The sequence below is a fragment of the Puma concolor genome, chromosome B4, assembly GCF_028749965.1.
Source record: "Puma concolor isolate L17-30 chromosome B4, mPumCon1.1.hap2, whole genome shotgun sequence".
Classification (NCBI taxonomy): Eukaryota; Metazoa; Chordata; class Mammalia; order Carnivora; family Felidae; genus Puma; species Puma concolor.
This window is the reverse complement of record NC_141673.1, coordinates 63334473-63361689: the sequence shown is the minus strand read 5'-3', so window position 1 is coordinate 63361689 and position 27217 is coordinate 63334473. Positions and strand designations below refer to the sequence as shown.

The window sequence follows — 27217 nt, the reverse complement described above, 5'->3', positions numbered from 1 at the left end:
GGCTGGGACTGCTAGGCATGCTGGAGTGTATGGGACACTTTTCATCCAGTGAAGAGTTGCCTGTTGCTCACAATTTGTAAAAGGGCTTAACCGGGCTTAAACTGTGACAGATATAAATTGGTGGTAATTGGTGCTAATTTAATATAGGAGTTGTCAAATTATGGCCTGCTCCTTTTTTTATAAATAAAATTGATCAGGGGCGCCCTGGTGGCTCAGTCGGTTAAGCATCTGACTCTCTGTTTCAGATCAGGTCATGATCTCACAGTTCATGAGTTTGGGCCCCCATGTCGGGCCTCTGTGCTGACAGCCCAGAGCCTGCTTGGGATTCTCTGTTTCCCTCTCTCTCTGCCTCTCCCCCACTCACATTCTCTCTCTCTCTCTCTCTCCCTCCTCCTCCTCCTCCCTCCCCCAAAATAAACATTTTTAAAAAAATAAATAAAAATAAAGTTTATTTGACCCAGTAAGGAAAATTGCCAAACCTTGCTTTAGTATATGAAGTAAAGCCCCACCTTGGTGAGGCAAGTGGTTGAACCTCTTTCCAAGTTACTGGGGATAAAGTAGAGAGAAAATGTTTTTGCCTATATTAGACGTAAGTTGTAAGTTATTTTCCATTTATTTTTACTTGTGTGTATGTTACTTACTTTATCCAAGGGTGTTTCAGGATCATAAAGGAGTCGTTGCTTAAAATGTTTATTATTGAAAGGTGGCACTGGATCTAATAGGGTAGAAACGTTCTGAAAAATGGCCTAGTTTTGAATGACTTGTTGAATTGTGTTACCAGTAAGGGAGGAGGGCTGGAGATTATGTGGGAGAATGTTCTTAACCCTAGTTGGTGCTTGCTGAAGTATTTAGAGCCAAAGTATCTTCGTGTCTGCAGCTTTCAGATGGTTTGAGAGACAAGATGCACACACACACCCACAAGTAAAGCAAGCATGATAAAATATCAATAAGTGATGGTTCTTGAAGGGGCAGCATGGGTCCATAATGGCCTTCATTTAGCTGGACATATGTTTTGTTTTGTTTTTTTAATCTCTTTATACAGACACCCAAGCTGGCGAAGTGAAGAAACTCAGGAACGGGAACGGTCCAGGACAGGAAGTGAGTCATCACAGACTGGGACCTCAGCCACATCTGGCAGAAGTAAGTCAGACCAGGGTGGGTATCATGTTATCGCCCTTTTCCATAAAGTAGCCATAACCAAACTATGCAGAGCCTTTGGGGTGTTAAATTCAGTCATGGACATTTTATTTGGGTTAGCATAGATTGATTGGAGTGTCACATCTCATGGTTTGAAAAATCTGAGAAATAGGTGCCAGAAGCAACGTAGGTGACCTGTTTTATAATAAGCTTCCACTAAAGAGTATACTTGACTGCTGGATTTTCTCTTCCTTTTGTGGACATTCCAGAGTTTTCCTTTACTTAGAGCAGTCACAGTCCTACAGCTCTCTCTGAGCTGCTCCCAGGGCCAGCCTTTTTGGATGTCCTGTGCGACCGGAGCAGTGTCTCAAGCAATGATCTTCTGCTCTTCATCCATCCTTCCTTCCTGCCTTGAATTTATTGATTCGTCACACATATGTTTAGTGTTTTGGAAATAGCAGTTCAATTATAACACCTCCCTTACCTTATTACTGTGAGCCAGTGTTTTTTTGTTTTCTCCTCTCACCTCCAAACTGATTTGTGCTTGAGCACTTCAAAGTATGGCTCAAGGATGAATTTCCAAATCACCTCAGCCAAGTGTTGCAGAAGTTTTCTGTCAAACATTCATACTGGAGTAGCCTTTTAGTGACAGGACAATAATGCCTCTCTTTGTAGCGAGGTGGGAGTATGATGGTTGGGTTGATTATATCCCTCCTGAGGAGATTGCACTTAATGTAGGAAGAACCTAACAAAATAAACTTTTAGTTTTGAGGAGATATTTAGTGCCTTTAAGAAAAAAAAAAACATAATGTAGGTTTTGTTTTTCATAAATGTATATCCCATTTTGTTCTATGTATGTGGATTTGAGGCTGCATCAGGGTCCTCTTCACACATGTATGTGTATCCGTCTCCAAGTACAAACATTTTAACACAAAATGTAGCAAGGCTATAATCCCGAAGTAAAGAGTACTAGTTCCTAGGAAAGGAGGTGGCTGTCCTTGAGAAGCTGTTGTATTTCCTATTTTTCTTGCATCCATAAAACATTTTCTCAGAGTAACATTTGGTAACCACTAGTTCGGGGATAACTTATCTGTTGGGAGTCGGATGGGGTCTATATTTAAGAATAATGATGAAAAACAGTAAACTTGGGTGTGGACCATTTTCTATTCTGTCTGATTGTAATAGATGGTTGTATAATAATTTCTCTCAATAATTTAACCTTCCTACTCTGACTTAACAGATGCACGAAGGAGAGAGAGTGAGAAGTCTCTAGAAAATGAAACACTCAATAAGGAGGAAGACTGTCACTCTCCAACTTCTAAGCCTCCCAAACCTGAACAACCTCTAAAGGTAATGCCAGCCCCTCCACCAAAGGAGAATGCTTGGGTGAAGCGAAGTTCTAACCCTCCTGCTCGATCTCAGAGCTCAGACACAGAGCAGCAGTCCCCTACAAGGTGAGTCCGCTTAGAAGCACAGCAGCTGCTTAGCTGTAGAATCTTAAACATTGTGGTATCGTGGTAGAAAGTGCCCTGGATGGGGTATCTGGGCAGCCCAGTCAGTTGAGCCACTGACACTTGGATTCAGCTCAGGGATTTTAAAAAATTATAAAGAAAAAGAAAGTGCCTTACATAGCAGCTTTTAAGTTATGCTCTTTGCTCTCAATTCAAATTCAGTGGTGTGCTGGAGCTGGCTCATTAAAGCTAATTGTTCAGCTTTCTAGAGTTTTGGTAACTGGTTGGCATCACTTTGGCTGCTTGAAACCTGCAACCTGGTCATCAGAACCTGCTGCAACCACATTTGGCAGCGTGGCTTTGGGGGTCGATTCACTTCCCTAAGTCTTAGGATCCTCATGTGTAAAATAGAGAATTGTATTCACCTTGTGTGATCGTGATGATTCTACAGGACATGGTACTTAGTGAGTGTTCGTATAATTGCTTTCATTGTTGTCTTTTCTATACTTTAATGTTCCACAGTGTTAAGTCTGTATTTTTGGTTCTCTGTAAAGCTTACTACTTTATAAGTTTCTTACCGGTTCTTTCCCTAAGACTGATAAACTTGATTATATGTTTTCCTTCCAGTGGTGGGGGGAAAGTAGTTCCGGCTCAACCATCTGAGGAAGGACCAGCAAGGAAAGGTAAGACCAAAAGGAAGTTGGTTTTTCACATAGATAAGAGGCCTAAATAAAAAGCCTATAAAGATAAAAGGAGTCCCTAAATAATTGAACTTAAGTGTAATTTTGCACCTGTTTTTGTATTAAAGGTTCTTAGATTATCTACCTTTTCTTGCCAGTAGAGGGCAAAAGTGGTCTCTTTGGAAAAAGCATGGAGTCCTGCCCTTTCCTGGTAGAACATTTCTTTGAAAGGGGAAAAAAAGAATCGGAAGGAAATTAACATGCTCAGTCCAGATTAGAAATGTCACCATCTGCAAGGCCAAGGTCACTACAACAACGTCATAGTCCTTATTTCCAGTTTGCTCTTCATGATGGCGTAACCCTAAAGTGGAATTTTTTAGTGGGTCTTATTTGGGGGCGAAAGGAATGTGGAAAGAAGGGTTTAGGAGAGAAATCTGGGTTGGGGTGAGGTTGAGTTTCCCTCAGTGCACATGGGCACACTTTTCTGCAGCTGAAAGGAAACTTAGGAGAGGGACAGTACTTAATATTTTACTTGCCTTCAATTTATTTTTGCATCTTCACACAGATGAAAACAAAGTAGATGGGGTGAGTGTCCCAAAAGGCCAAAGTGGGAACTCCAGCCGTGGTCCAGGAGACGGAGGGAACAAAGACCACTGGAAGGAGTCAGATAGGTATGCGTGTTCTCTCTTGCCATTTGTAATCTTTCATCTGATGCTGGATACCTGTGTCCCTGTAGTTAAGAAGTTCTTGGTTCTCCAAGTGTTGTCATATCTCCTATGGTAAACAAAGGAAAGTCAACCAGTGTGGACAGTTAACAGTTCCAAGGATCTGGAAGCAAAATGTCCAGATAGCAAGCACTGTTGGCTGGACGGGCCCGTTCAGTGCCTCCCACCTGCTTGTGGGTGTTGAGAGAGTCCTCTCCTAAAGACATGGTTTTACACTTACATCTCTGCAGGAAAGATGGCAAAAAGGATCAAGACTCCCGATCTGCACCTGAGCCAAAGAAACCTGAAGAAAATCCAGCTTCCGTAAGTGTTAGATGCTAATAGATTTCTCTCAGCTCACGTTTGCCATTGAACTCCTTTATGCTTGGGGCTGGAATCCGAGTGGTTGGAAATTGTCAATCAGGCATCGTTGCTTGTTTGAAATTGTAAAAGAAACTTAGTTTTTTCCAGTTTTCTGCCTTGCAGTCTTACTACTCTTACTCCCTCTCCAAGATAAAAGGAGGTGGAGGTCTCCTGTAAGAACACCTGGACCTCTGGCCTAGCCTCCCTAGCTACTCCTGGCCAGCGTAAAATGCTAATGAACAAGGAGGTGGGCCTGACCTGGCCCCTCCCTTTTGCCCAAGTATCATTGTCCTGTTTCTTGGGTTTTGATGTGCGAGTTCAAGGCTTTGGTGATTTTCTCACTCGTCTATTCCAGAAGTTCAGTTCTGCAAGCAAGTATGCTGCTCTCTCCGTTGATGGCGAAGATGAGAACGAGGGAGAAGATTACACCGAATAGACCTCTGCATCCTGTGCTTTCTCCTAGTCTCTCCACCCTGGAACATTCGAGAGCAAATCAAACCTCTATCCAGACAATAAAACTCACCATCTCCTGGAGACCTTTCTTAACTTTTTTTTAAAAAAACAAAAAACAAAAAAACAAAATGAAATGAAATTCTTTTGCATGCTGCTGCAGCCTTTAAAGTATTGAACTAACTGGAGAATCGCCAATGTAGCCAGAGAGAAAGAGACGTACAGCTTTTAATGGAAAAGTTGTGCATTTTTACGACACATGCAGTTGCCTGTGTGATTAGTGCCTGGGGGCCTCCATTTAGCAAAATGGCAGTGACGGTGATGCAGTGTCTGGATCTGGTTGGGCAGTAGGACAGGTTTAAGGAAGAGTGAGAGTTCTATCTTTTCATTCTTAATATCCTATTGTGGCACATATGAATTCTCAAACATTACCTGAATAAATTTTCCATCCTCGGAAAGGTAGGCTTAGTCTCTCAAGTTGTTTTTTAGTCTCCAGGAGGCTGCCAGCCCCTCTTAATTCTGAGTTACTGGGGCCAGCCTAGGGGGAATTCCTTCATTTTTACCCCCCAGGGGGGTAGTGGAGAGTGAGTCTATAGGCCACAAAAGAATAAGGACTGCTTAGTGACCAAAATAAGTGGGAAAAGTTGTGGTTTGAAAAGAAGCTGCGGGGAGGCGATGGATTATTTTGCACCAGTAATAAGGGGAAATGGTATGACCTCCAGTAAACAACAAGTGGTTACTTCCTGGAGCAGGAAGCACTTATGGGTCATGGGAATTCCCAAGTCTTGTATGTCCTGGTTTTGCCCTTCCTTAAACGCCATCCTTCCTGAAAGTTCACATCCATCTACATTCTGCTGAAATCTTGAAGCTTTAAAAATGTAGACTCTCGTCCTGGGCTTCTGATCTTAATGCCACTTTTTGCTGTCACCTCCCAGAAAGCAGCTTCTATTTAAATCACATACCTGATCTAGGCATTCTAGACCCGCCCCAGGGAGCAGAAGCTAATGAGGAATCACTGCTTTTCTCAAGCAAATCTTGGCTCCTTCATGTCTTTTGACTCTCACTCCTTCCCTCCTCCATTCCTGCTCCTACTTCTTTGACTCCTTTTACACCTCAGAAGATTATAGAATTAACGGTCTTAGGTGGTGAGTGAGGGTGGATAAATAGGGTCAAATTGTGAGCCGTTCTTATGACCTTGATTGGGGCTTTTTTTGTTTTTACAAGTTTCCTTCTCTCCATTGAAATCCCACACCAATGTTTGGATTGATAATGTGGCCTCAACCAATGTGTGGTTTTTTGGTGGGTTTGTGTTTCTTTGTTGTTTTGTTTTTGTTTTTTTAGCTTCCCTTGAGAGAATAAATGATAATGGAGAGAACTGTGTGACAAGGTCCTGGTTTCTCTTGCAACACAGTAGCTTAACTTGCCTGCTTTTACGTGCACCTTTGTACCGTCAGCCCGGTAGACGGCATCCTTCGGGGTGATCTCAGTCTCTCGTTCACAAGCCCTTCACCCATCGGTCCTAGATTAGACCCTGTCTGGCCACGCAGACCTGTTGGTTTAGGAGTGCTGCAGCAGTGGGCATGATGAATGAATCGTTTAGCCAGTGGACATACAGAGGCTTACCAAGTGAAGTAACTAAATAATTGGCTTGGATTGGCCAGTAGCCGGGAAGTGGCTTTTAGAGATACCCAAGGCTGAAAGGGGTTTGTTTTTTGGGTTTGTTTGGTTGGGGTTTTTTTGTTTTTTGTTTTTTTTTGGTTGAAAAAAACAAACCATTTGCTGTAGATGATGAAAAGGTAGGGTTTGCCCTCTACAGGTCTACTTCCAAATAGTTGTCTCCAAAACTTTTTTTTTTTTCCCATTCCCCTCTCCTGCCCCCGTTATAACAGAAACGGGTTATGTCCCGCTCCTTAATACGTGTAAAATTTGTACAAAATATCTTCTATGAAAATGATTTGTAATCTGTAGACTTAATACCTGGGAGATGTCTTGAGATGTAAAATCCCATCCTTTGGGTTGTGGGGGTTTTTTTTGTTTGTTTTCTCCAAATAAATCTGATCTTTAAAGTTCACTTCAATGCTGAAATTCTTTTGACCATATACTCCACTCCTGTGCCTTTACAGGCTCCCCACCCCTGTCTCTGAAGTCCTCTGGGCGTTAGGTACTGTCCTGGGCTAGGGGTGGGGTTACCAGGGGAATCTTCACTGAGGCCCAAGAACTGGAAATTAGCATCCACTCCCCTCCAGCATTTTGGCCTGGTGGGTAACCTTTAATATTTGAAAGTACCTGCAGTCCATTTCCTACTTCATGGCCTGGAGGCCGTGCCTCCACCCTCCACTCAGCAGTCTGCAGAGGCACTGCCTCCACATTCCGTGCTACATGGCACAGGCAGGCTGGGTTCTTGATGAGCTGGTCTGGGTTACAACGGAGGCCCCAGATGCGGTGGGAAGTTTCCAAATGGCTAGAGATGGGCTGTTCCGTGTTGCAAGGCAGGAAAGAGGTTAGGACCGTGGCAGAGAATCCTTAAGGTCACAATGGGGTGAAGCAGAGAAAGCCCAGGAAAGCTCAGTCAACAATTTGGGGGAAGATTGGGCAGGGGGGGTTGCTGGCACGGGAGCCCAGCTACACAAGTGGCTTTCCTAGGCCCATCGCAGCAACTGCATTTGTGGTTCTTGACGGTGCACTGATCTCTTCAGATGTGGAGGGGTAAGAGGCTCAGCATGCTGTGCTGACTCAGCTTTCCGTGTGGGAAAGGAAGCTTTTAGGTGGGAAGGAAACAGGCCGCTGCCCAGGCTGCCTGTGGAACCCACCTCCACTGCCCGCATCGGTCTGCCACTTTCTCCAAGCCCTCATTTCCAGCCACTCGCCAGAGGCTGGGTAAATGACGATGGAAAGGAGACTAGGGGCGCCTGGGTGGCCCAGTCCGGCTTTCGGCTCAGGTCATGATCTCATGGTTTGTGGGGTGGAGCACAGAGCCTGCTTGGGATTCTCTCCTCTCTCTGCCCCTCCCCAGCTGGCACGCTCTCTCCCTCCTCTCCGCACCTCAAAAAATAAAAGAATACGAGTGGGAAAGGCTAACTTCAGAGAGATTCATGTTGGTTGGGCACAGGAAGGGTAAAGAAAGGAGCTCCCTGTACTGTGTCCCAAGAGGGTACTTGAAATCCAAGGGAAAGGTAGGCGCTGGTACAACCCCCATCTTCAGAAGTAGATCCCAGGACCGGTGCGCCCTGTCAACCTGCCATAAATCTTGAATGACCAGAAGGGTACAGGTATAGCATCCGACTTTACAAGGGTCACTTCTAGGCTGCTCGGATCCTGAGTTAAGTCCACGTAGCTTAGATTCTCCTAAACAGAATCGAGCACCAGGCTCTGGATCCCAAGGCAATGAGGGTCCCAGTTAGTGCCAAAGGCGTCCCCTAAAGTGCTAAGCAAGCTCACAGCATCTGGTTTCTCAGGAAGTGGGAGAGCTACACATCTGCTCCTGGGAAGCATTATTTCTCAAATAAAACCTTGTTTCCTGGCAACCGTCATAGCCCCCAGGGCCACAAGTGAAGGGGGGACTCGACTTCCCTCACCCTCCCGCCTCCCCAGAAAGGAGTTTGGAAGAGGCGAGCTGTGCTGTGCTGCTCCACACCCAGCTGCAGCAACCTCCCGGTTGGACAATACACCCTCTGTCCTCTGTCCTGGCCAGCAGATCCGCCTCTGGAGTGAGCTCTGCCCCTTCCCCCGCTCTTCCTGGTTCCCAGTGCCCAAACCCTCCACTCAAATCCTCCTGACCCAGTGCTCTCCCCGCCAGGATAGCCCATGCCCCTCAAAGCCCTCCCACCCCAAGGATCTGAGCACACTCAGTCGCAGGCATGGGATCACCCCAGACCTTGGAAGAGGGGGTCCAGCCTTCAGTACCAAGATGGGCTGCCCTCTGCATAGTCAAGGTAAGAAAACCTGCATGGAGGGAGGGGTCAGAAGGGGTCATGGATACTGTTCCTGAAATGCTGTTTCACCTTTGCTAACATCATCCTGTCTTCCTTCTCCCTTTCCTCTCCCTTCTGAAGCTTCTGTTGCTCTGAACTGGTAGTCAGAATGTCTGGCTGGCTCCATATGCCACCCGTGTTTACAGCACTCCCAGCAAGCCACCTCCTGTGGATAATTTTTCACTCTCAACCTTCCTCATCAGCTTCCCTCCTGCAGCCCCCTCAGCCCCTGGTCCCCAGGTTGACAGCAGGAATCAAGTCTGAGCTGAAAGTTCAGCTGCCCATCTTATGACTCTCCCAATTCCTTGAAACCTCAAAAGTTCCTCGTAGGGACAACCACACCAGCATGAGTGTGAAGCTGAAGCCCTGCCTACCTCTCTGAGATCCAATCAGGTGCCTCTTCTCTGAGCACCAGTCTCTCCTTGGTACCTTTAAACATTAGAACTTGGGGTATCTGGCTAGCTCAGTAGGAAGAGCATGCAACTCTTGATCTCAAGGTAGTGAGTTCGAGCCCTACGCAGGGTGTAGAGATTACTTAAAAAAAAAAAAAAAATAGAACCTACTAACCCCCTTCGGCAGGCATCCCAGGCACCCAGCCAAAGACCCTAATGAACTCTGGAAAGGACACGATTTTTAAAAAACTAGCTAAGACTCCGAAGAAATGAGCAAATTTTCATGCCTCATGTGTCTCGGTTACATAATCAAATCTTAACCAAAATACACACAATGACCTTCAACCCTGCCCCCTTCCCGCTAGCCTCTGATCCCGGTCACTCTCCTTGGGGCTTACCCAAAACTCCTGCCTCTGCCCTCCTCCCAGTGCCTCCCCACCTCTTCCCTCCTGCAACCCATTCCAACCCCCCCCCCCAGCCCTCCCTCCAGCTCCCAGCAGTTCCCACTGCTCTAATCTCTGAGATTGAGACGACCTACTGGACACCAACTCAGCCAAGAGCAGTAAGCTCTAGGCTCCCCAGTCCCAGCCACACCCACCCCTTCCAAATGCCAGTCTCTGAGGGACCGAATTGTCACCGTGACTCTCCCCCCAGCCGCCAGATTGGAATCAGAACCAGACTTCCCAGCCTTTGCCAAAGGCAAGATGAGCAGAGACGACCCAGTTGGGAGCTGAGACAGGGAGGGACAGAGGGCTTTGCAGCTGGTGGTACTGGCTGCCTTGAGCAGGCACTGGACATTGAGCCCTGGGCACTGGCTTCTCAGAATCCACACCCCCAACACACACCAGTTTTCATCATGGAAAATTCAGTGGGGAGGGTGAGGGAGGGCAGGAGGGAGTTCCAGGAAGTACTCAATACTAGAGAACACTGGTGAATCTGAGAATGGGAGTAGATTCAGTTTCTGAAAAGACGTCCCTTCCCTCTATCTTCTCCTCCAGGGTGACCCAACTCAAATCACCCCCAGGGCCCATTAGTTTCTAACCAGTATCAGATCCAGACCCTGGAAAAGAAGGGAATGAGATTAGACCACAGACTGAATGAACTTCCATCTCCACTGGGAAACCTGTGACTTGAGTTATATAGGAGGAGGGAGGACTTTCTTTATAAGCAGAGTCAGGGAGTGGGAATGACGGTCCAGGTCCAGTTCCAAAGCAGAGCGATGGATGATGGGCTGACTGGAGCTGCTTAGGGGGTGGGAGCTTGAACTTGATGTGGAGGTCCTCAGCTTCGAGTCCTTTGGAGACAAGAGGTGGCCTAGACGTCTCCCCTGTGGCAGAGGACTAGGGAAGGGTGTCCAGCGACTGGGGACACAGGGGGCAGGAGGTATCTTTGTCTGAATCTGGCGCCCCTTGAGTAGGTGGGTCCTGACTTTGGGGTCAGGCTCAATCCCAAATACTCCCCGCGGAGGGGGCGGATGAGAGGCTGTTTCTAACGCCTTCTGGACCCATGGCCGCTTTTCTTCTACGTCTGTCTGGTTCCTGTGTTTTGTTTTGCTTCTTGCTCTGTCCTGCCGGCTAGTCTCCCCGGGGCTCGGAGAGTTTCTCGGCTCTGCGTCCTGCGCGTCCGCCTCCTCACACTCTCCCCATCCCGGTCTCTTCCTGTCCCCGAGCGCCCCTCCGCCAGTCTCCGCGTCCCTCCTCGCCCCGGGGAGCGTGGGCCCGCAGGAGAAGGTGGGGACGACGAGAGGGAGAAGGAGGAGGCCGAGGGGCGGGGAGCGGGGGAACGTGGGGATTGGAGCCGGGAAGGAGGGAGGAGAGCAGCGCGGGAGGGAGCGAGGGCGGGCGCGGGGCGCGGCGGGCGCGGGAGGGAGCCCGGGCGAGCGCGGCGCCCGCTCCCGCCTCCTCCGCCTCCTCCGCGGCCGCTCGGCGCGGGCCCGGCAGGATGGGCCGGTCCGGGGGCTCCCCCTGCTGCTGCCCCGCCCCGGCGCGCCCCCGCCCCGCCGGGCGCCCCCCGCAGGTGAGTGGCCGCGCGGCGCGGGGCGGGAGGGCGGCGGCCTGTGCGTCACGGCGGCCGGGCGGGGCCGGGGCCGGGGCCGGTCGCCAGGGGGCGCGGGGCCGCCCGGAGGCGCTGGGGCGCGGGGCGGCCGCCCGGGTGGGGGGCGGTGGGGGACTGGGGCCGGGGCCGGGGGCCGCGGGAAGCCGGGAAAGGGAGCAGGGGGCGGGGCGGGGCCCGCGGTCACACGGCCGTCCCGCCCTCGCGCGTCTCCGGCGCACTCGCCGCCACGGGGCGCACGTTGCCCCCACACGCGGGGCCCCGGACCTGGGTGGGAAGTGCCGGCCCGGCCCCGGGAGCGTGCGTCGCGAGGGTTTTCCTTTTCTACTTCACTTCTGGGACACTGAGGCCCATTTCGATTTTCCAGCCCCACTCGTCCGCCCCCCTTCTGCTTCTCCCCTCAATTCTCTAGATCCCTCAGGGCACACTCATATATCCCGCCTCTCCCTCTCTCCTTCTCCGGGCCTCACCCCTCCTCCGCGGCTGGGCTCCCAGCCTCTCATCCAACCACAGCTATTTTCCAGGAAGGGGGAGTGTGGGTGGAGGGGTTTCTCCAAACAAACCCAAGGCTTCGGAGTGAGAGGGGGCCAGGCTGGGGGAGAGACTGACAGGCTCTGGAATGTTCCAGGCAGGAGTAGGGTGAGGGTCCTACCGGGGTCTGGCCATGCCTTCCCAGCCCTGCCCTGGTGAGCGCCTTTTCCTCTCAAGCCTGTTTCCCCCCTCTCCATCTCACTACAGAGGTGCCCCCCACAGAGTGGGGAGAGACTCAAAGGCATTCTTCCCTGGCCACCCAACACGGGTTAATGAGTCCCCCACGAAGGAACTACCAGGTGAGGGGACTTTTCAGCCCCTGTGGAGGCAGCAGGTGTAGAAAGAAGCATGCTGAAGGGGCATGAAGGGGCAGAGAAAAGGCACCCCAACCCACACACCCACCATAGTGCTTCTCCTACAGCAAGGCTCTGAACTGGACCAGGCCAGGCCCAGTTGCCCACACTGGCCAGGGGCCTGGAATGTCCTGGGACCCAGCCAGGGTTGGTGGGATAGGAGTGGGTTGCAGAGCCAGTGCCCCCTCTCCAGTTACACGCTAGGGGCCCAAGCCTGGCCACGGAGATACCTCCCTCTGGCCAAGGTACCCCGGGGACAGACTTTCTGACTTGGAAGGAGAATTAAATCTTCAAGGGCAAAGCCTCAGGCCAGGCCCATGCCAGGCAAGTCCAAAGAAGTGTCCTGAGTGGGCTCTCCTAAGGGGGCTCATCCCAGAGAAGGCAGGATTAGACCAGTCCCTTGGGCCTGAAGGAGGGAGAGGGAGGTCTAAGGACCAAGTGGGAGAAGGCTGAGCACCGGTACATTCAGTAAATACCATGCAAATGAGGGGAGGCATATTTGCGCGTTCTTTCAAGTGACAGCTCCGGCCGGTCAAAGGGCTGCTGTCCAAGGCTTGGGGCTGAGGACCCCTGGCCCTTAACCCCATTTATTTTTGGAAGATTACTGCCCCCCACCCCACCCCCCACTTCCAAGGCTCCAGTCCACCTCCTTCCCTTGACTCTTGGGACAGGAAGTTGGCCATGTTCCCAGGAGGGAGGTAGGAGGCCCACAGAGGGGGGTGGAGTATGTGTTGGGAGGTGGGGGGGGGGGGGGGGCCCTGTCCAGTCCTTAGGACCTGGGACAGCTGCTGAGGAAGGAGAGCAGAGCTAGGAGAGCCATGAAGGTAGTACTCAGGCTTTGGGGGGCAGGGGGCATAGGGCCCAGCCCTAGGGTCTGGGTGAAGGGCCTACACAGCAGGGCTGGAAAGAGGGGCTAGGGACTGGGAGGTCTAGCACGAACAAGCCATGGAATGGGGGGACAGAGGGGATGACTGTCAGGAGCAGAGCGGGTGGGGTGCTCTCAGGAGAAGAGCCTCAAATGCCTTGGGCTGGAGCAGGAGAATGGCTCACTCCTGTGGGCAGAACAATCTTGTGGCTAGAAGCAGGCCTTCCAGTGCGTATGGGGGCGGCAGGAGAGAAGCAGTGAATGCTTTCCTTTTCCTGTACTTCACAACCAGTGAAACTGAGGCAGGAAGCTGGCCCTCAGTCCTATTTTCCCCGGCCCCTCAGGATGCACCCCGATTCTGAGCTGGCTGGGGTAGTGATTCCCAGCTCCCCCTTCCTCCCCACCAGAAGTCCCCTGAGAACCTGAGAGTTCAGGCTGGGAGACTGGCCTGACCTGGCCTGGGACACAGTGTTCCCCACTGGCCCTTGAGCCCTGCAGGAGACCTAAATTCCCACCCTGCCCCCACCCCACTCCACTGGGGGCTGGATCTCAGGATCCTTGCAGATCCCTGGATAGGGTGGATCCCCTGGGCAAGGGGCAGCTCCACAGCAAGGAGCTGGGGGGCAAAAGATCCTGGGCTGACACTCCCAGCAGGGTAGATCCTGGGAATCTGATCTCCTGGCCTCCCCCACATCCTCCCTCCCCCCCCCCCCCCCCACTTCCTGGAGCAGCGACCTGCCCCTTTCCCGCCTGCACTCCCCTCCACTTCCAGGGCCGGGCTTCTCCTCACACCAGCCAGACAGCCTACCCTCCACCCAGGGGAAGCGGCTGCCTCCGCCAGGCCGCTTCCAGGAAGCCCCGGGCCGGGCCCCAGCATTGTTCAGGCCCGCAGTCGGCACCCCAGCCAGCCGCCCGGACATCATGAAGTCCAGCGGCCCCGTGGAGAGGCTGCTCAGAGCCCTGGGGAGGAGGGACAGCAGCCGGGCCACCAGCAGGGTAGGAGTGCCCGCTGGCTGGGCAGAGGAGGGGCAGGGGTGGAGGGGTGGGCAGTGGGGGAGGGGACCAGGACTCAGGCCAGAACCTTGTCCCCTTGCCCCGAATCCCCTCACTACTATGCCCCTTTGGAATAGCCAGAGCTGTGGTGTGAGCAGCAGAAGTTTGGATTAAAGCAGAACCTGGTGTCCACTTTCCCTCCTCCAACTTCCCTGCTCTAATTCAGGCCAACCCTGGGGATCCTGGCCCCCTAAACCTGCATTCAGGTATACTTCATTGTAGGACTTTTCCAGGTACTATCGGGGAGCCCCAGGGCAGGGCTGAGATCAGGCCCCTTCCCTGAGCTCAGAAGTTTGGGAGAAATGGGGTGGAGGTGGCGAAGGGAGAGGGGTGGCCAGGTCTCAGAAGTGCTTTAGACACTGGGACTTTCCCCTGACATCATCAGTGCATGCCGTTAATGTCAGAATGCACCCAAGTTTCCTAACGGGTCCAGCAAGGCTGGCCCATAAGAGTTCAGGTTGGGTTTAATCCAGGTTCTTGGGGGACAGCCAAGAGACCAAAAGTGCTGCCTGGGTCCCCAGGATGGGGGGCCTGGATGCCTATGACTCCATTTCCCTATATTTTATCAGCCATACCCCAAAAGAAGCAGCTCAGGGCAACATGAGATAATATTATGGGGCGGGGGGGGGGGGGGCGGGGAGCTTGAACACTTGAGGGAAGAGAAAAATGGGTAGAAGGGAGAGGAGGCATATGGACAGAAGATGAGTGGAGTGAACCCACAGTGGGAGGGAGGGGGATGAGGGCCATAACGGGGCATCCCTGCCTCACTGCACTCTGGGTGGGGAGAGGCCCAACAGGGCATCTAGCCCACCCCTTCCCCCATTCCATGCTGGAATCCCACTTGAACCTCAAGTGACAGGGTGCTCACTACATCCAGAAGTAGCAAGGCAGCTGAACATTTCCCCCAATGTCATGCCTCTGTCTGCCTGTCTCTCCAGCATCACCACCCCCTCCTTACACAATTGCTGCCTGCCGCCTCAATGCACAATGAGTAAACATGTTGTTCTGACAGTAGGGGGAGGAGGGCATGTCAGCTGTCTGGAGCACGGGGACAGCGGGAGCCAGGGGAGTAGGACTGGCTCAGGCCACTCCCCGCCAGGTCAGTCTGGGTGCTGCGTGACTGACATTCTACGTTCATTTCTGGACCCCCTCCTGCTCACTCTCCACAGGGACCTCCATCTGGGGAAGGCAAAATGGGAGGAGAAATGGGGAACCCTCATAGAAGAAAGTCAGAGAGCACCCCCCCACCTCCCAGATCAGGAGGAAAGCTCTAGCACCTGGTGTGGCAGTGACCGCGAGGGTTTCACACACCATACGAGGGTCCCGAGTGACCCTCAGAGAGGAGGTGACCCGTCTGGGGTGATGCAAGGGGGCAGATTCCACACACCATCAAGGACAGGCCCCATAAAAGCCAAGAAACAGCTGTGACCAAGTGTGTCTTAGGAGTTTAGGGGCTTTATCAGGATGGAGGAGAAAGAAACCAGGGTAGTGCTAAGACCCCAGCTAGTCCCAGAGATGGGTCCACTGGGAACTGACACCTCTGCCTGTGTGTCCTTCCGTCCCTAGCCTAGGAAAGCCGAGCCACACAGCTTCCGGGAGAAGGTCTTCCGGAAGAAACCACCAGTCTGTGCAGTGTGTAAGGTGACCATCGATGGAACTGGCGTCTCATGCAGAGGTGAGGTGCCTGTCCTGTGACCCTGAGAGCCTCTAACCCAGCACCATTGTGTGCACAACTCCAGCGGGTAGACTCACAAAGAGTTTAAACCGTAATGTGCACGCTGCCCCCTGGACAGCATGGGAACCAAGAGGGTGTCCGTCACGGGGAGCTGCCTCCCCTCCAAACAGCCCTTGTCCCCATGACGGACACTCCCGCCCCAACCCAGGAGACCCAGTCCTCTCCATTGCCTCCCCAGTGGACCTGTGATGGGGACTTCCCTCCCTCCCCCCTCACCCCTAGTCACCCTGGAACATTAGCCCTTGCCCCCTCCCTCCCTGGCCTGAGCGTACTACCCCGCTGCCTGACACTTCCCTTGAACTCTGCCCCTGCTCCCCCATTTCATCTCAACAGTCTTGGAAGCCCCAGGATCTGGTTCCAGGGCCTGGGGAGATGGGGGAGGGCTACCCCAGTATGTGCCTGCTAACCCCTCTCTTCTCCCCACCATCCCTCTCTAGTTTGCAAGGTGGCAACACACAGAAAATGTGAAGCAAAGGTGGGTACTTGACTGGGGGAGGAGGACTAGAGTCTCTTCCTCTGAAACGGGCTTCTCCAGCCACATTGGCATCAACCGCAGCCCCTCTCATCATGGGGGAACCCCTGCCGGAGTGGGAGAGGGTGCTGTACTGGGCCCTTTAAGAACCACCCTACTCCACCCCCTGGAGGGCTGGCCCAGGCGGGTGGACAGGAGACAGGGTTTGTCTTGGTGCTGTGCCCAGGCTGCAGCTGGCGAGAGGATGGGGGTGGGGAAGAGGAGGAGAATGAGGACGAGGAAGGGTGGGGTGGGTGGGTGGGGGAGCAGGATTTCAAAGACTGGGTAGCCGGATGGGCTGTGCCTTCCCTCTGGGGAAGGGTCCTCAGGATGCCTGGGTGGGTCTCGTCCTGGGCCCTGGAAAGGCCGGGCGGAAGGTACAAGCTGTAGATAAGCACCACTGTCCACTGGGGACCTGAGGCAGCCCCATCTCTGAGGAGGTTCCCTCGTCCTCCTCCTGCAGTGCGGGGGGTCCCAGGGCCTTGGAGTTGGCCTGGGGGAGCTGTGTGCCCAGGGGCGGGGTCTCCCGGTGAAAGAGGCCAGTGTCCGTCCCTGGCCATGGCCTGCCTACATGGCTCTATATATAACTCCTGCCCCGCAGCTGGATGAATGGGGGTCTGTGTGGGCAGGGGGCTGGGAGCCAAGAGCAACAAGTGGGGGGCCTAGGGGTGGGGGACCAGAGAGGCCAGAGGGGAGGCTCCCTTAAATAGAGGAACCTCAGCTGGAGTGTGTGCCCATCTGCTGACAGCCCCTCCACCTTCTTGCTGAAGCTGAGGGGTAGCCCCATCGTCAAGCCCAGGAGACCCCATTTCAGCAGGAGCTCAGCCCCTCACTCGGGTCTCCTTCCAGGTGACTTCGTCCTGTCAGGCTTTGCCTCCGGCGGAGCTGGTGAGTGTGCTCTGAGATGGGGTGGGAGTGGCAAGGAACCTGGCTGAGGTGTCCAAAGGTCTGGTGGCCACAGAGAGGGCCCCCAGGAGGTTAGCTTGAATGGACTGCTGTGGGTGCCGGTCATCCTGAGGGACAGGAAAAAAATGAGCCCTCTGATCTTCTTGCCCTTGGGCCTGCTGGGGGTTAGGACTCCTCTCCCTTGGCCCGGTGCAGCCCCCACAGGAAGCCCCGCGTGCCCTCTCCACCATCCCCAAGCGCAGACTGGTCCCTACCCCCGCCCTAACCGCCCCCTTTTCCGCCTCCGTCTCCCTCTAGCGGAGAAACACGGCCCCCGTGAGGCGCATAGAGCACCTGGTAAGTGATGCTGGCGGAGGGGGCGGAAGCAGGTAGCTCTGGGAGTACGGACCTAGGTATCTTGCGAGAACGAAAGTTCACGGGACTCTGGAGCGGGGAGCCTAGAGTGGGGGGCACCCAAAGAGATGTGCACCGTCTCATCTCATCCACCAGGGATCCACCAAGTCTCTAAACCACTCAAAGCAGCGCAACACTCTGCCCAGGTAAGTGAGGGCGCCGGGGTGGTCCCATACCTCAGCCCGGCGCAGCGCCGCACCTCCCCCCCCCCCCGCCCCGGCAAAGCTCTCCTAGGCAGCCCCCCACCCCGCCCCCGAGCTGCCCCACCTACCCTCGGGACCCCGAGGCCTCGCCCTCCCCTCCCATCTGCCCCCGGAGCCTCGCCCTCGTGCCTGACGCAGGCTTTGCCCCCTCCCCAGGAGCTTCAGCCTGGACCCGCTTATGGAGCGCCGCTGGGACTTGGACCTCACTTACGTGACGGAGCGGATCCTAGCTGCCGCCTTCCCCGCGCGGCCCGACGAGCAGCGACACCGGGGCCACCTGCGCGAGCTGGCTCACGTGCTGCAATCCAAGCACCGCGACAAGTACCTGGTGAGGGCGGGGCCTTCCGCAGTCAGCCAATGAGAGGACTGGGAGGCCCAGGTGGGCGGAGCTGCTGCCTGACGACAAACTCCCGAAGGCGCGGGCCTAGGGGGCGGGGCCTCGGGGCCGCCGGAGCCGATAGGGAACGCCCCCGCTGGCGGTCGTAGCTAGGCCGGGCCTTAGCGCCGTCCTCGTTCGGGAGAAAGACTGCTTAGAGTCGCAGCAGGGGACCGCGCCTCGCCGCCCGCTGCCCAAGGTCACTTCCGTCTAAAGTCCCCTCTTTACTTGCAGCTCTTCAACCTTTCAGAGAAAAGACATGACCTGACCCGCCTAAACCCCAAGGTAGGAGGGGATTAAAGCCATTAAACTCAACTCCCACCCCAACGATCCCCCAGCTCCTCCTTATTAATAGTAGCAGTTGGCGCCTTCCCAGGTGACTTCTTACTTGAGACACTCCAAAGCATGGTGCAGCGGGTATCAACCCCATTGTACCCATGAGGAAAGTGTTGAGCCTGTCGTGGACAACCAACAGTCTCTTGACTTTGGTTGGCCCCCACCGACCCCTACACCTGGTCCCTTTCCCATCCCCACCCATGTCTCTTTGCTTGTGGCCCCCACCCTCAGTTGTACCCCTGCGCCCCCCCCCGCCCCAGGTCCAGGACTTCGGTTGGCCTGAGCTGCATGCGCCCCCCCTGGACAAGCTGTGTTCCATCTGCAAAGCCATGGAGACGTGGCTCAGTGCTGACCCACAGCACGTGGTTGTACTGTACTGCAAGGTGAGCTGGGACCTGGGGTTCACAGGGCCGGGGTGACCTCAGCCTGAGGCCTCAGCAGGCCCTGCATCCCTATCTTTCTACCCTCAGGGGAGCAAGGGCAAGCTCGGGGTCATCGTCTCTGCCTACATGCACTACAGCAAGATCTCTGCAGGGTGAGACTCCCTGACCCCTGACTGGCCCCTCCCCAGTGACCTGCCTCCCCTAGTTGGCCGAGCCCACCTCCCGCCTCTGTGTTCGGAGAGCCATTTACCATAAACTTGGCCTTTCCACCTCCTTTTTCTCGCTTGTACCTCCCCCACTGTTCCCAGCAGAGGATTTTTATCAGTTTCCTAGGGCTGCTGTAACAACGTATCACAAACTAAGTGGCTAGAGACAACATAAATGTGTTGTCTCCGTTCTGGAGGCTGGGAGTCTAAAATCGAAGTGTCAGCAGCACTGCACTCCCGTGGAGACTCTGGGTAGAGCCCTTCCTTGCCTCTTTCTAGCTTCTGGTGGTGACCAGCAGTCCCTGGTGTTCCTTAGCCTGCAGCTGCGTCACTCCACTCTCTGCCTTGGTCGTCACATGGCTTTCTTCCTGTGTGTGTGTCTGTCTGTCTGTCTCTTCTCTTCTTCTAAGGACACCAATCATATTGGATTAAGGGCTCATTCCTCCTCCAGTATAACATCTTAACTAATTCCATCTGCAGCGACCCTATTTCCAAATAAGATCACATTCAGAGGTACATATCTTTTGGGGAGCCAAAAACCCAACCTATAGCATGGTCTTATTTCCCCATTTTACAGAGGAGGAAACTAAAACTCAGGGAGCACTTGCCTGAGGCCCAACAACTAGTAAAGTGACCGTCTGTGGGGTTTCTAGTCCTCTTCACCACCACTCTGGGCTTCCTCTAGCCTTTGGGGGGATCACACATCTCCTCCCTATCCTGGGGCTTAGGGTTGAGAGGCCAGCTTGGATATCAGCCCCTAATCCCCCACGCTGGTCCTGCTGTCTCCAGGGCGGACCAGGCATTGGCTACGCTTACCATGAGGAAGTTCTGTGAGGACAAGGTGGCCGCGGAACTGCAGCCCTCCCAGCGCCGGTGAGCAGCCCCGGTAGGGATGGGTTGGAGGAGCAGGCTCCCTCCATGGCTGCCAAGGCCGAGATTCTCTCGCTCATACAGCATACCTTAATGGAGCGCCTTCTGTGTACCAGGCACTGTCAGGTGCTGAGAATTCAGAACAAACACGGTCCTTGCTCTCATGGAGCTTGTGGTAAAGAGAGACTTGCGGGACAGTCAGAACCCATCTCTGTGACGGGAAGCAGAGATCTGGGGGAAGAGAATTCTAGCCAGAGGGGCCAGCAAGTACAAACCTTTGGGACAGCAAGAAGGATTGAGGTTAGATGCAAGGAAGAACTTTCTGGTGAGCTGGAAGATGTGAGGGAAGTGCTAAGAAGGGCAGGCTTTCCAAGTGGGGGGGAGGCGGGTGGTGGTGAGCATGGCTGAAATGATACAAAGGGGCCTCCAGAGGAAGGGGCTTATGTTCTGACACACCCCCTCCCAGATATATCAGCTACTTCAGCGGCCTCCTGTCCGGCTCCATCAGAATGAACAGCAGCCCTCTCTTCCTGCACTATGTGCTTGTGCCCGTGCTGCCAGCCTTTGAACCTGGCACAGGTGAGTCTGCCTGGGGTGTGCTCCACAAGGAGGGCCGTCCCCACCCCCTCCATTCAGCAAGCCCCACATGCCTTCTCCTTCCTGTCCCTCCAGGCTTCCAGCCCTTCCTCAAGATCTACCAGTCCATGCAGCTCGTCTACACATCTGGAATCTAGTGAGTGCTCTCTTCCCAGGCCCCTGCTGCCCGCATTCCTGTTCCTCCAGCCTCCCCAGACACAGGGTCTTCCGGTTCCTGCCACTGCACCTAAAAACGTTGGCCATCATGGAATCCATTTTACGGTTGGAGAGGCTGATGTTCAGGCTAAAGGTCTCTCGCCCAGGGCTCGGACTCCAATCTCCCAAGTCCCTCCTGACTCTTCATAGCTCCCCACCCCAGCCCGAGTGCCTCTGACTCAGCCTGTGCCTCGTCCTTCCTTCCTCAGTCACGTTGCAGGCCCTGGGCCGCAACAGCTCTGCATCAGCCTGGAGCCAGCCCTCCTCCTCAAAGGCGATGTCATGGTGAGGGGACCATCCTGGGAAGGGGCAGGGGTCCAAAGGGTGGTGGTGTATCCTGCCTGCTGCACAGTCTCTGGGAACTCATCAGTTCAAGGCAGATTGGAGGCTGGAAAGCTAGTCCCCTAGATGGGGGGAGGGGCCACCTTGAGGTTGAGGCCCGGGCAGAGCTGCGGCCAGACAGTCCCCAGGGCGGAAGCACAGAGGAGACGCAAGTGGACAGGAGGGCCTGACCCCTAGTCTCCCTTCCCTCATCCAGGTGACCTGCTATCACAAGGGTGGCCGGGGGACAGACCGGACCCTCGTGTTCCGAGTCCAGTTCCACACGTGCACCATCCACGGACCACGGCTCACCTTCCCCAAGGACCAGCTGGACGAGGCCTGGGCTGGTGAGTTGGAGACAGATGTGGGGGCTGGAGCCCAGGTGAGGGTGGGCAGGGGCCCGGCTCCTCACGGCCACTCCCCGCAGATGAGAGGTTCCCCTTCCAAGCCTCGGTGGAGTTCGTCTTCTCCTCCAGCCCTGAAAAGATCAAAGGTAAGAGCCAAGCCTTGGGTCAGGGCTAAAGGCTGTCTGCCCGTTTCTCAACACCTGGGCGGCCCGTTCCACAGGCAACACCCCACGGAACGACCCCTCGGTCTCTGTTGACTACAACACGGCAGAGCCTGCCGTGCGCTGGGACTCCTACGAGAACTTCAATCAGCACCACGAGGACAGTGTGGACGGTGTGTGGGGCAGGCCCAGGGGCGGTGGGAGGTGGAGGTTTGAGGGGCACACTCCTTCCTCCCAGGCAGATCCCCCTCCCGAGGGACACCCCTGAAGTGGAGTCCCCTGCTCTGTTCCCTCTCTTTGACTCCCTCTCTCTCCTTTCTTCCTGCTTGCCCTCCCTCCCTGGTCCTGTCCCCACCCAGGCTCCCCGACACACACCCGGGGACCCCTGGATGGCAGTCCTTACGCCCAGGTGCAGCGGGCCCCCCGCCAGAGCCCACCGGCGCCCTCTCCAGAGCCACCTCCACCCCCCATGCTCTCTGTCAGCAGCGACTCCGGCCATTCGTCCACACTGACCACGGAGCCGGCTGCCGAGTCCCCTGGCCGGCCACCCCCAACGGCTGCGGAACGACAGGAGCTAGACCGCCTCCTGGGAGGCTGTGGAGTGGCCGGTGGGGGCCGGGGAGCCGGGCGCGAGACGGCCATCCTGGATGACGAAGAGCAGCCGCCCGTGGGCGGAGGCCCCCACCTCGGAGTGTATTCAGGCCACAGACCCAGCCTCAGCCGCCACTGCTCCTGCCGCCAGGGCTACCGGGAGCCCTGCGGGGTCCCCAATGGGGGCTACTACCGGCCGGAGGGAACCCTGGACAGGCGGCGGCTGGTCTATGGGGGCTATGAGGGGCACCCCCAGGGCTACGCCGAGGCCTCTGTGGAGAAGAGGCGCCTCTGCCGATCCCTGTCTGAGGGGCCGTATCCCTACCCCCCTGAGCTGGGGAAACCAGCCAACGGGGACTTCGGCTACCGTTCCCCAGGCTACCGGGAGGTGGTGATCGTGGAGGACCCTGGGATGCCTGCCCTGTGCTCCTGCCCCGCCTGTGAGGAGAAGCTGGCGCTGCCCACTGCAGCCCTATATGGGCTGAGGCTGGAGAGGGAGGCTGGAGAGGGGTGGGCGGGCGAGGCTGGCAAGGCTCTCCTGCACCCGGTGCGGTCCGGGCACCCACTGCCCCTGCTGGTGCCTGCCTGCGGGCATCACCACACCCCGATGCCCGACTACAGCTGCCTGAAGCCACCCAAGGCAGGCGAGGAAGGGCATGAGGGCTGCTCCTACGCCCTGTGCCCTGAAGGCAGGTATGGGCATCCAGGGTATCCTGCCCTGGTGACATATGGCTATGGAGGAGCCGTTCCCAGTTACTGCCCAGCATATGGCCGGGTGCCTCATAGCTGTGGCTCTCCAGGTGAGGGCAGAGGGTATTCCAGTTCCGGTGCCCACTCCCCACGGGCTGGCTCCATTTCCCCGGGCAGCCCGCCCTACCCACAATCCAGGAAGCTGAGCTACGAGATCCCTGCAGAGGAGGGAGGGGACAGGTACCCCATACCTGGGCACCTGGCCCCCGCAGGAGCCTTGGCATCTGCAGGTGAGGGCACTGGGGTGGGGAGTGCCCGGGGAAGAGGAGGGTTCTGGAAGATGGTGGGGGAAGGTGCAGAATGAGAAAGAGCTAAGCCAGACAAAAGGGACTTTTCTGGCTCACGGCCCCTTCTCCCACCTTCCCTACAGAATCACCTGAGCCAGCATCCTGGAGGGAGGGCCCCAGCGGGCATAGCACCCTGCCTCGGTCTCCCTGTGATGCTCAGTGCAGTGCCTCTTCTGAGCTGTCTGGTCCCTCCACGCCCCTGCACACCAGCAGCCCAGTCCAGGGCAAGGAAAGGTATACAGAGGGGCCGGGGCTGTTCAGGCACTGAAGCTGGGGGTGGGGGCAGCTCACACGGGGGCTCCGCAGCCCTACCAATGTACTGACCACCTGCCCGCCCTCCCAAACTGCAGCACCCGACGGCAGGACACCACGTCCCCCACCTTGGTGCCCACTCAGAGACTAAGTCCTGGCGAGGCTTTGCCGTCCGTTCCCCAGGGAAGCGCCGAAAAGGCTCCCGAGCTGCCAGCGAGAAGCGGGCTTGAGCTTCCAGCCCCTGGCCCCTTCTCCCCCACCTCCCCGCCCAGCTCACCCAAGGACTGGCCTCAGGAGAAGAGCCCGGGGAGCCGCTCAGACAGCGCCAATCCGAGGGGCCCCGTGCCCACCACACTGCCTGGCCTCCGCCATGCCCCCTGGCAGGGACTTCGAGACCCCCCAGATAGCCCGGATGGGTCCCCCCTCACCCCTGTGCCTACCCAGATGCCCTGGCTTGTGGCCAGCCCAGAGCCGCCTCAGAGCTCACCCACGCCTGCCTTCCCCCTGGCTGCATCCTATGACGTCAACGGCCCCACCCAGCCCCCACTTCCCGAGAAACGCCATTTGCTGGGACCTGGGCAACAGCCAGGACCCTGGGGCCCAGAGCAGGCATCACCACCAGCCAGAGGCACCAGTCACCATGTCACCTTTGCACCTCTGCTCCCGGATAATGTCCCCCAACCCCCAGGTATAAAGGCCTTGGGGAGGGTGGGGCCCCCTTGGGAGAACCCTGTCTGCCAAGGAGGGGCATGGCACGGGCACTGGGAAGCACTGGGGCCAAGCTCGGTCCCTCCCTGTCCTAGAGCCCCCTATGCAAGAGAGCCAGAGCAATGTCAAGTTCGTCCAGGATACATCCAAGTTCTGGTACAAACCACACCTGTCCCGTGACCAAGGTGAGAAGGCAGCCTGCCCCACCCCTCCCGTTTTATGGCCCCTCTGGGGCTCTGTCTTGGCTTAAGGACCCATCCTTCAGTTAACACCCTTGGTGCCTCCTCCCTGTCTCAGCAGGTTTACCCCAGGCAGTCTCTCACTAGCAGGTGGTTCTGGGCTCTGGGCCCACGGAGGTTTCAACTCAACACTGTCAATACCCTTTTAACTCTGAAGTTCCATCCCCAGGTGCCCCAAAACACCACGGCTGTTAGGGTGAAAGGCCTAGGGAGTTTGGGTAGCAGAGGTAGAGAGGGGCTACGTGGGGCTCAATCCACCACTGTGAAAACTTCTCCCACCTCCCCCCAGCCATTGCTCTGCTGAAGGACAAGGACCCTGGGGCCTTCCTGATCAGGGACAGTCATTCATTCCAAGGAGCCTACGGGCTGGCCCTCAAAGTGGCCACACCTCCACCCAGCGCCCAACCCTGGAAAGGTAAAGAATGCCCACACCTGGGGGAGAAGGGGAGTGGAGTGGGGGGGAGGCACCAGAGACAAGACAAGGCAGGGTAGGCCATGCCACTTCTTGGTGGGGAGAGGCAGGAAGTGACCTCTCCGGCGCTGGAAAGAATCCCAGCACAGGAGAAAACTGGAATCTGCAATCTGATAAAGTCTATTTCTTCTCTCCTCTCCACCCGGCCTCCTCCCCTCCCCTCAGGGGACCCCTTGGAACAGCTGGTCCGTCATTTTCTCATTGAGACTGGGCCCAAAGGGGTGAAGATCAAAGGCTGTCCCAGTGAGCCCTACTTTGGTGAGGCGCAGGGACCAAGGGGGTCTCAGGAGGGTGGAGGGAGAGCTGGGGAGGGGGGGATACCTGTGGGCACCTCAGGGCTTCTGTCACCTCCCCCTGCAGGCAGCCTGTCGGCCCTGGTGTCCCAGCACTCCATCTCCCCACTGTCCCTGCCCTGCTGCCTGCGCATCCCCAGCAAAGGTGGGTGCTTGTGATCTGCCCTCCCGCCTCTCCTCACCTGCTGCAGCCCAAGGCAGCGTCCCCAGGTCCTGGCTCCCAGCCTGCCTTCTCTTGGGACAACAGAGTTCTCCAGCGCCTAGAGAACGTGACTCCCTGCTGACCTTCCCTGTTGGCCCTCATTGCCCCCAGATCCTCTAGAGGAGACTCCAGAGACCCCAGTGCCAGCCAACATGAGCACAGCAGCCGACCTCCTACGTCAGGGTGCCGGTAGGACCTCTCCCTCCCTTCTCTCCCTGGGTGCAAAGTGGGGTCCTACGTGTGCAGGCACGGGGCACTGAAAGGCCCTGAGGTGGGTGGGCCCCTATATTTGCAGTGGGGGTGGGAAAGGGGGTCCTCAGTCTAGGACCTCAAATTCATGAACGTGAAAATCTTTGGAGGGAGGCTTGTTAGAATGCAGATTGTCAGGCCTCTTTCAAGCATTTCCGACTGTAGATCTGGCAGAGTCGCAGAATCTGCCTTTTTAACAAGTGACCCCGATTCTAATGAATTTTGAGCAGCACTGGCTGGGGAAGGTGCAAGAAAGAGCTGGCGGTGTGGGGCGATAGGGGAAGACAGACTTGGGTGCTGGCAGAGCCGGCGCTCCCCTGCAGCCCTCCCTTGCCCTCATAGCCTGCAGTGTGCTCTACCTGACCTCAGTGGAGACAGAGTCACTGACGGGCCCCCAAGCGGTGGCCCGGGCCAGCTCTGCAGCTCTGGGCTGCAGCCCCCGGCCAACCCCAGCCATCGTCCACTTCAAGGTCTCAGCCCAGGGCATTACGCTGACGGACAACCAAAGGAAGTGAGTGTGTCCGCCCAGCCCCTGGGGGACCCTAGGGACCCCCGGTTCCGGTTGTGACTTTCCCCACGATCCTCCTTGCAGGCTCTTCTTTCGCCGCCATTATCCAGTGAACAGCATCACCTTCTGCAGCACTGATCCTCAGGACCGGAGGTGAGCCTCCCTCTCGACCCTTTCTTTGCTCCCATAGCCCCACGCTCCCATCAGGTTCCCCCAGACCAGAAAGTCCCCTGCCCCAGCCCTCCTCCTCCGGTAGCCAGACCCTAGGTGCATTCCGTCACGGTTCTTCTTTTTCTGCAGATGGACCAACCCCGACGGGACCACCTCCAAGTAAGCCTCCCCACGGGTGCCTCTCTTCCCTCCCTGGGACAGAGGCGCTGCCTTCCTCCCCACCCCTGGCTTTGCAGTCCTTTGTGGAAGGCATGCTGAGCCCCCTCCCCACCCTGCCTCTGTGCTCCTAGGATCTTTGGTTTCGTGGCCAAGAAGCCGGGAAGTCCCTGGGAGAACGTGTGTCACCTCTTTGCAGAGCTTGACCCGGATCAGCCTGCCGGCGCCATTGTCACCTTCATCACCAAAGTCCTACTGGGTCAGAGAAAGTGAAGGAAGGCCACAAGCTCAGAGCCCACTTCAACACCGCGCACCTCTCAGCACCTCACAGTCCTCACTTCCCCTGGCCTGGGCCCGGGAGACCCAGGAGCCAGCCCCTCCCTTAGGAATGGGGAGTGGGCATCAGCCTGGGACACTGCTCTCCTTCCCTGCCCCCAGCCTGCTAAGCCAAGTGGATGGGCCTGTGAGATGACCTTGCACGTGAGCAGATGGCAGAGATGGGTATGTGAAGGGTGAGGAGGCATGAGCGGTTGAGCCCTGGAGGGGATCTGGACAGCCCCACCTGCACGAGAAGAGAACATCAGCCCAGAGGGGAAAGCGGGCCTGCCAGCTCCACCCAGCTGCAGGTCCCAGCCTGGCAGGGAGAGGGGGAAGAGGTGTGGGGAGCAAGGCACACCCTCCTCCGCCTCCCCCTCTGAGCAGAGAGATCAGAGTGGGATCACATGGAAAGGGGGGGAAAGAGTCTATTTTTGTCTAATAAAGAAATTCTATAACATTTACTCAGAATTGGAGTTGTA

The 27217-nt window shown here is 56.0% G+C and overlaps 2 protein-coding genes and 1 long non-coding RNA gene across 6 annotated transcripts in view; 2 read left to right on the top strand and 1 right to left on the bottom strand.

Moving 5' to 3' along the window:
• EIF4B (eukaryotic translation initiation factor 4B) overlaps window positions 1-6856 on the top strand; it is a 30981-nt gene extending 24125 nt beyond the window's left edge. Inside the window, exons 10-15 of one of the 2 annotated variants that reach the window (XM_025930844.2) lie at window positions 1043-1140; window positions 2378-2591; window positions 3216-3271; window positions 3834-3939; window positions 4224-4296; window positions 4691-6856. In XM_025930844.2, coding sequence (XP_025786629.1) covers window positions 1043-1140; window positions 2378-2591; window positions 3216-3271; window positions 3834-3939; window positions 4224-4296; window positions 4691-4771 — 628 coding nt within the window. In that variant the 3' untranslated portion in view covers window positions 4772-6856. Of the gene's footprint in view, window positions 1-1042; window positions 1156-2377; window positions 2592-3215; window positions 3272-3833; window positions 3940-4223; window positions 4297-4690 lie in introns of both variants that reach the window. The other variant, XM_025930843.2, reaches the window with a different exon arrangement.
• On the bottom strand, window positions 3789-18060 carry LOC147579149 (uncharacterized). The gene is made up of 2 exons (XR_015253612.1): window positions 17962-18060; window positions 3789-4042 (listed from the first exon to the last, which is right to left on the bottom strand). It is a non-coding gene; the product is annotated as an uncharacterized LOC147579149 (long non-coding RNA).
• On the top strand, window positions 11015-27199 carry TNS2 (tensin 2). Of its 3 annotated transcripts, none has more exons than XM_086713293.1 (29): window positions 11015-11164; window positions 15569-15677; window positions 16175-16212; window positions 17098-17136; window positions 17452-17490; window positions 17644-17693; window positions 17907-18078; window positions 18361-18411; window positions 18723-18845; window positions 18933-18997; window positions 19841-19924; window positions 20388-20500; window positions 20594-20654; window positions 20923-20998; window positions 21252-21381; window positions 21462-21527; window positions 21602-21715; window positions 21902-23113; window positions 23254-23404; window positions 23521-24110; window positions 24226-24315; window positions 24659-24784; window positions 25007-25099; window positions 25202-25279; window positions 25448-25525; window positions 25928-26096; window positions 26178-26246; window positions 26394-26423; window positions 26555-27199. In XM_086713293.1, the coding sequence occupies exons 1-29, from the start codon at window positions 11090-11092 to the stop codon at window positions 26691-26693; spliced, it is 4230 nt and encodes a 1409-aa protein (XP_086569419.1). In that variant the 5' UTR covers window positions 11015-11089; the 3' UTR covers window positions 26694-27199. The 3 variants fall into 3 exon arrangements, with proteins under 3 accessions (XP_086569419.1, XP_086569418.1, XP_086569420.1); XM_086713292.1 differs by lacking the exon at window positions 11015-11164 and adding an exon at window positions 13709-13945; XM_086713294.1 differs by lacking the exons at window positions 11015-11164; window positions 15569-15677; window positions 16175-16212; ... (5 more) ...; window positions 18723-18845; window positions 18933-18997 and adding an exon at window positions 19461-19564.
• The last annotated feature ends 18 nt before the right edge of the window (window positions 27200-27217 follow it).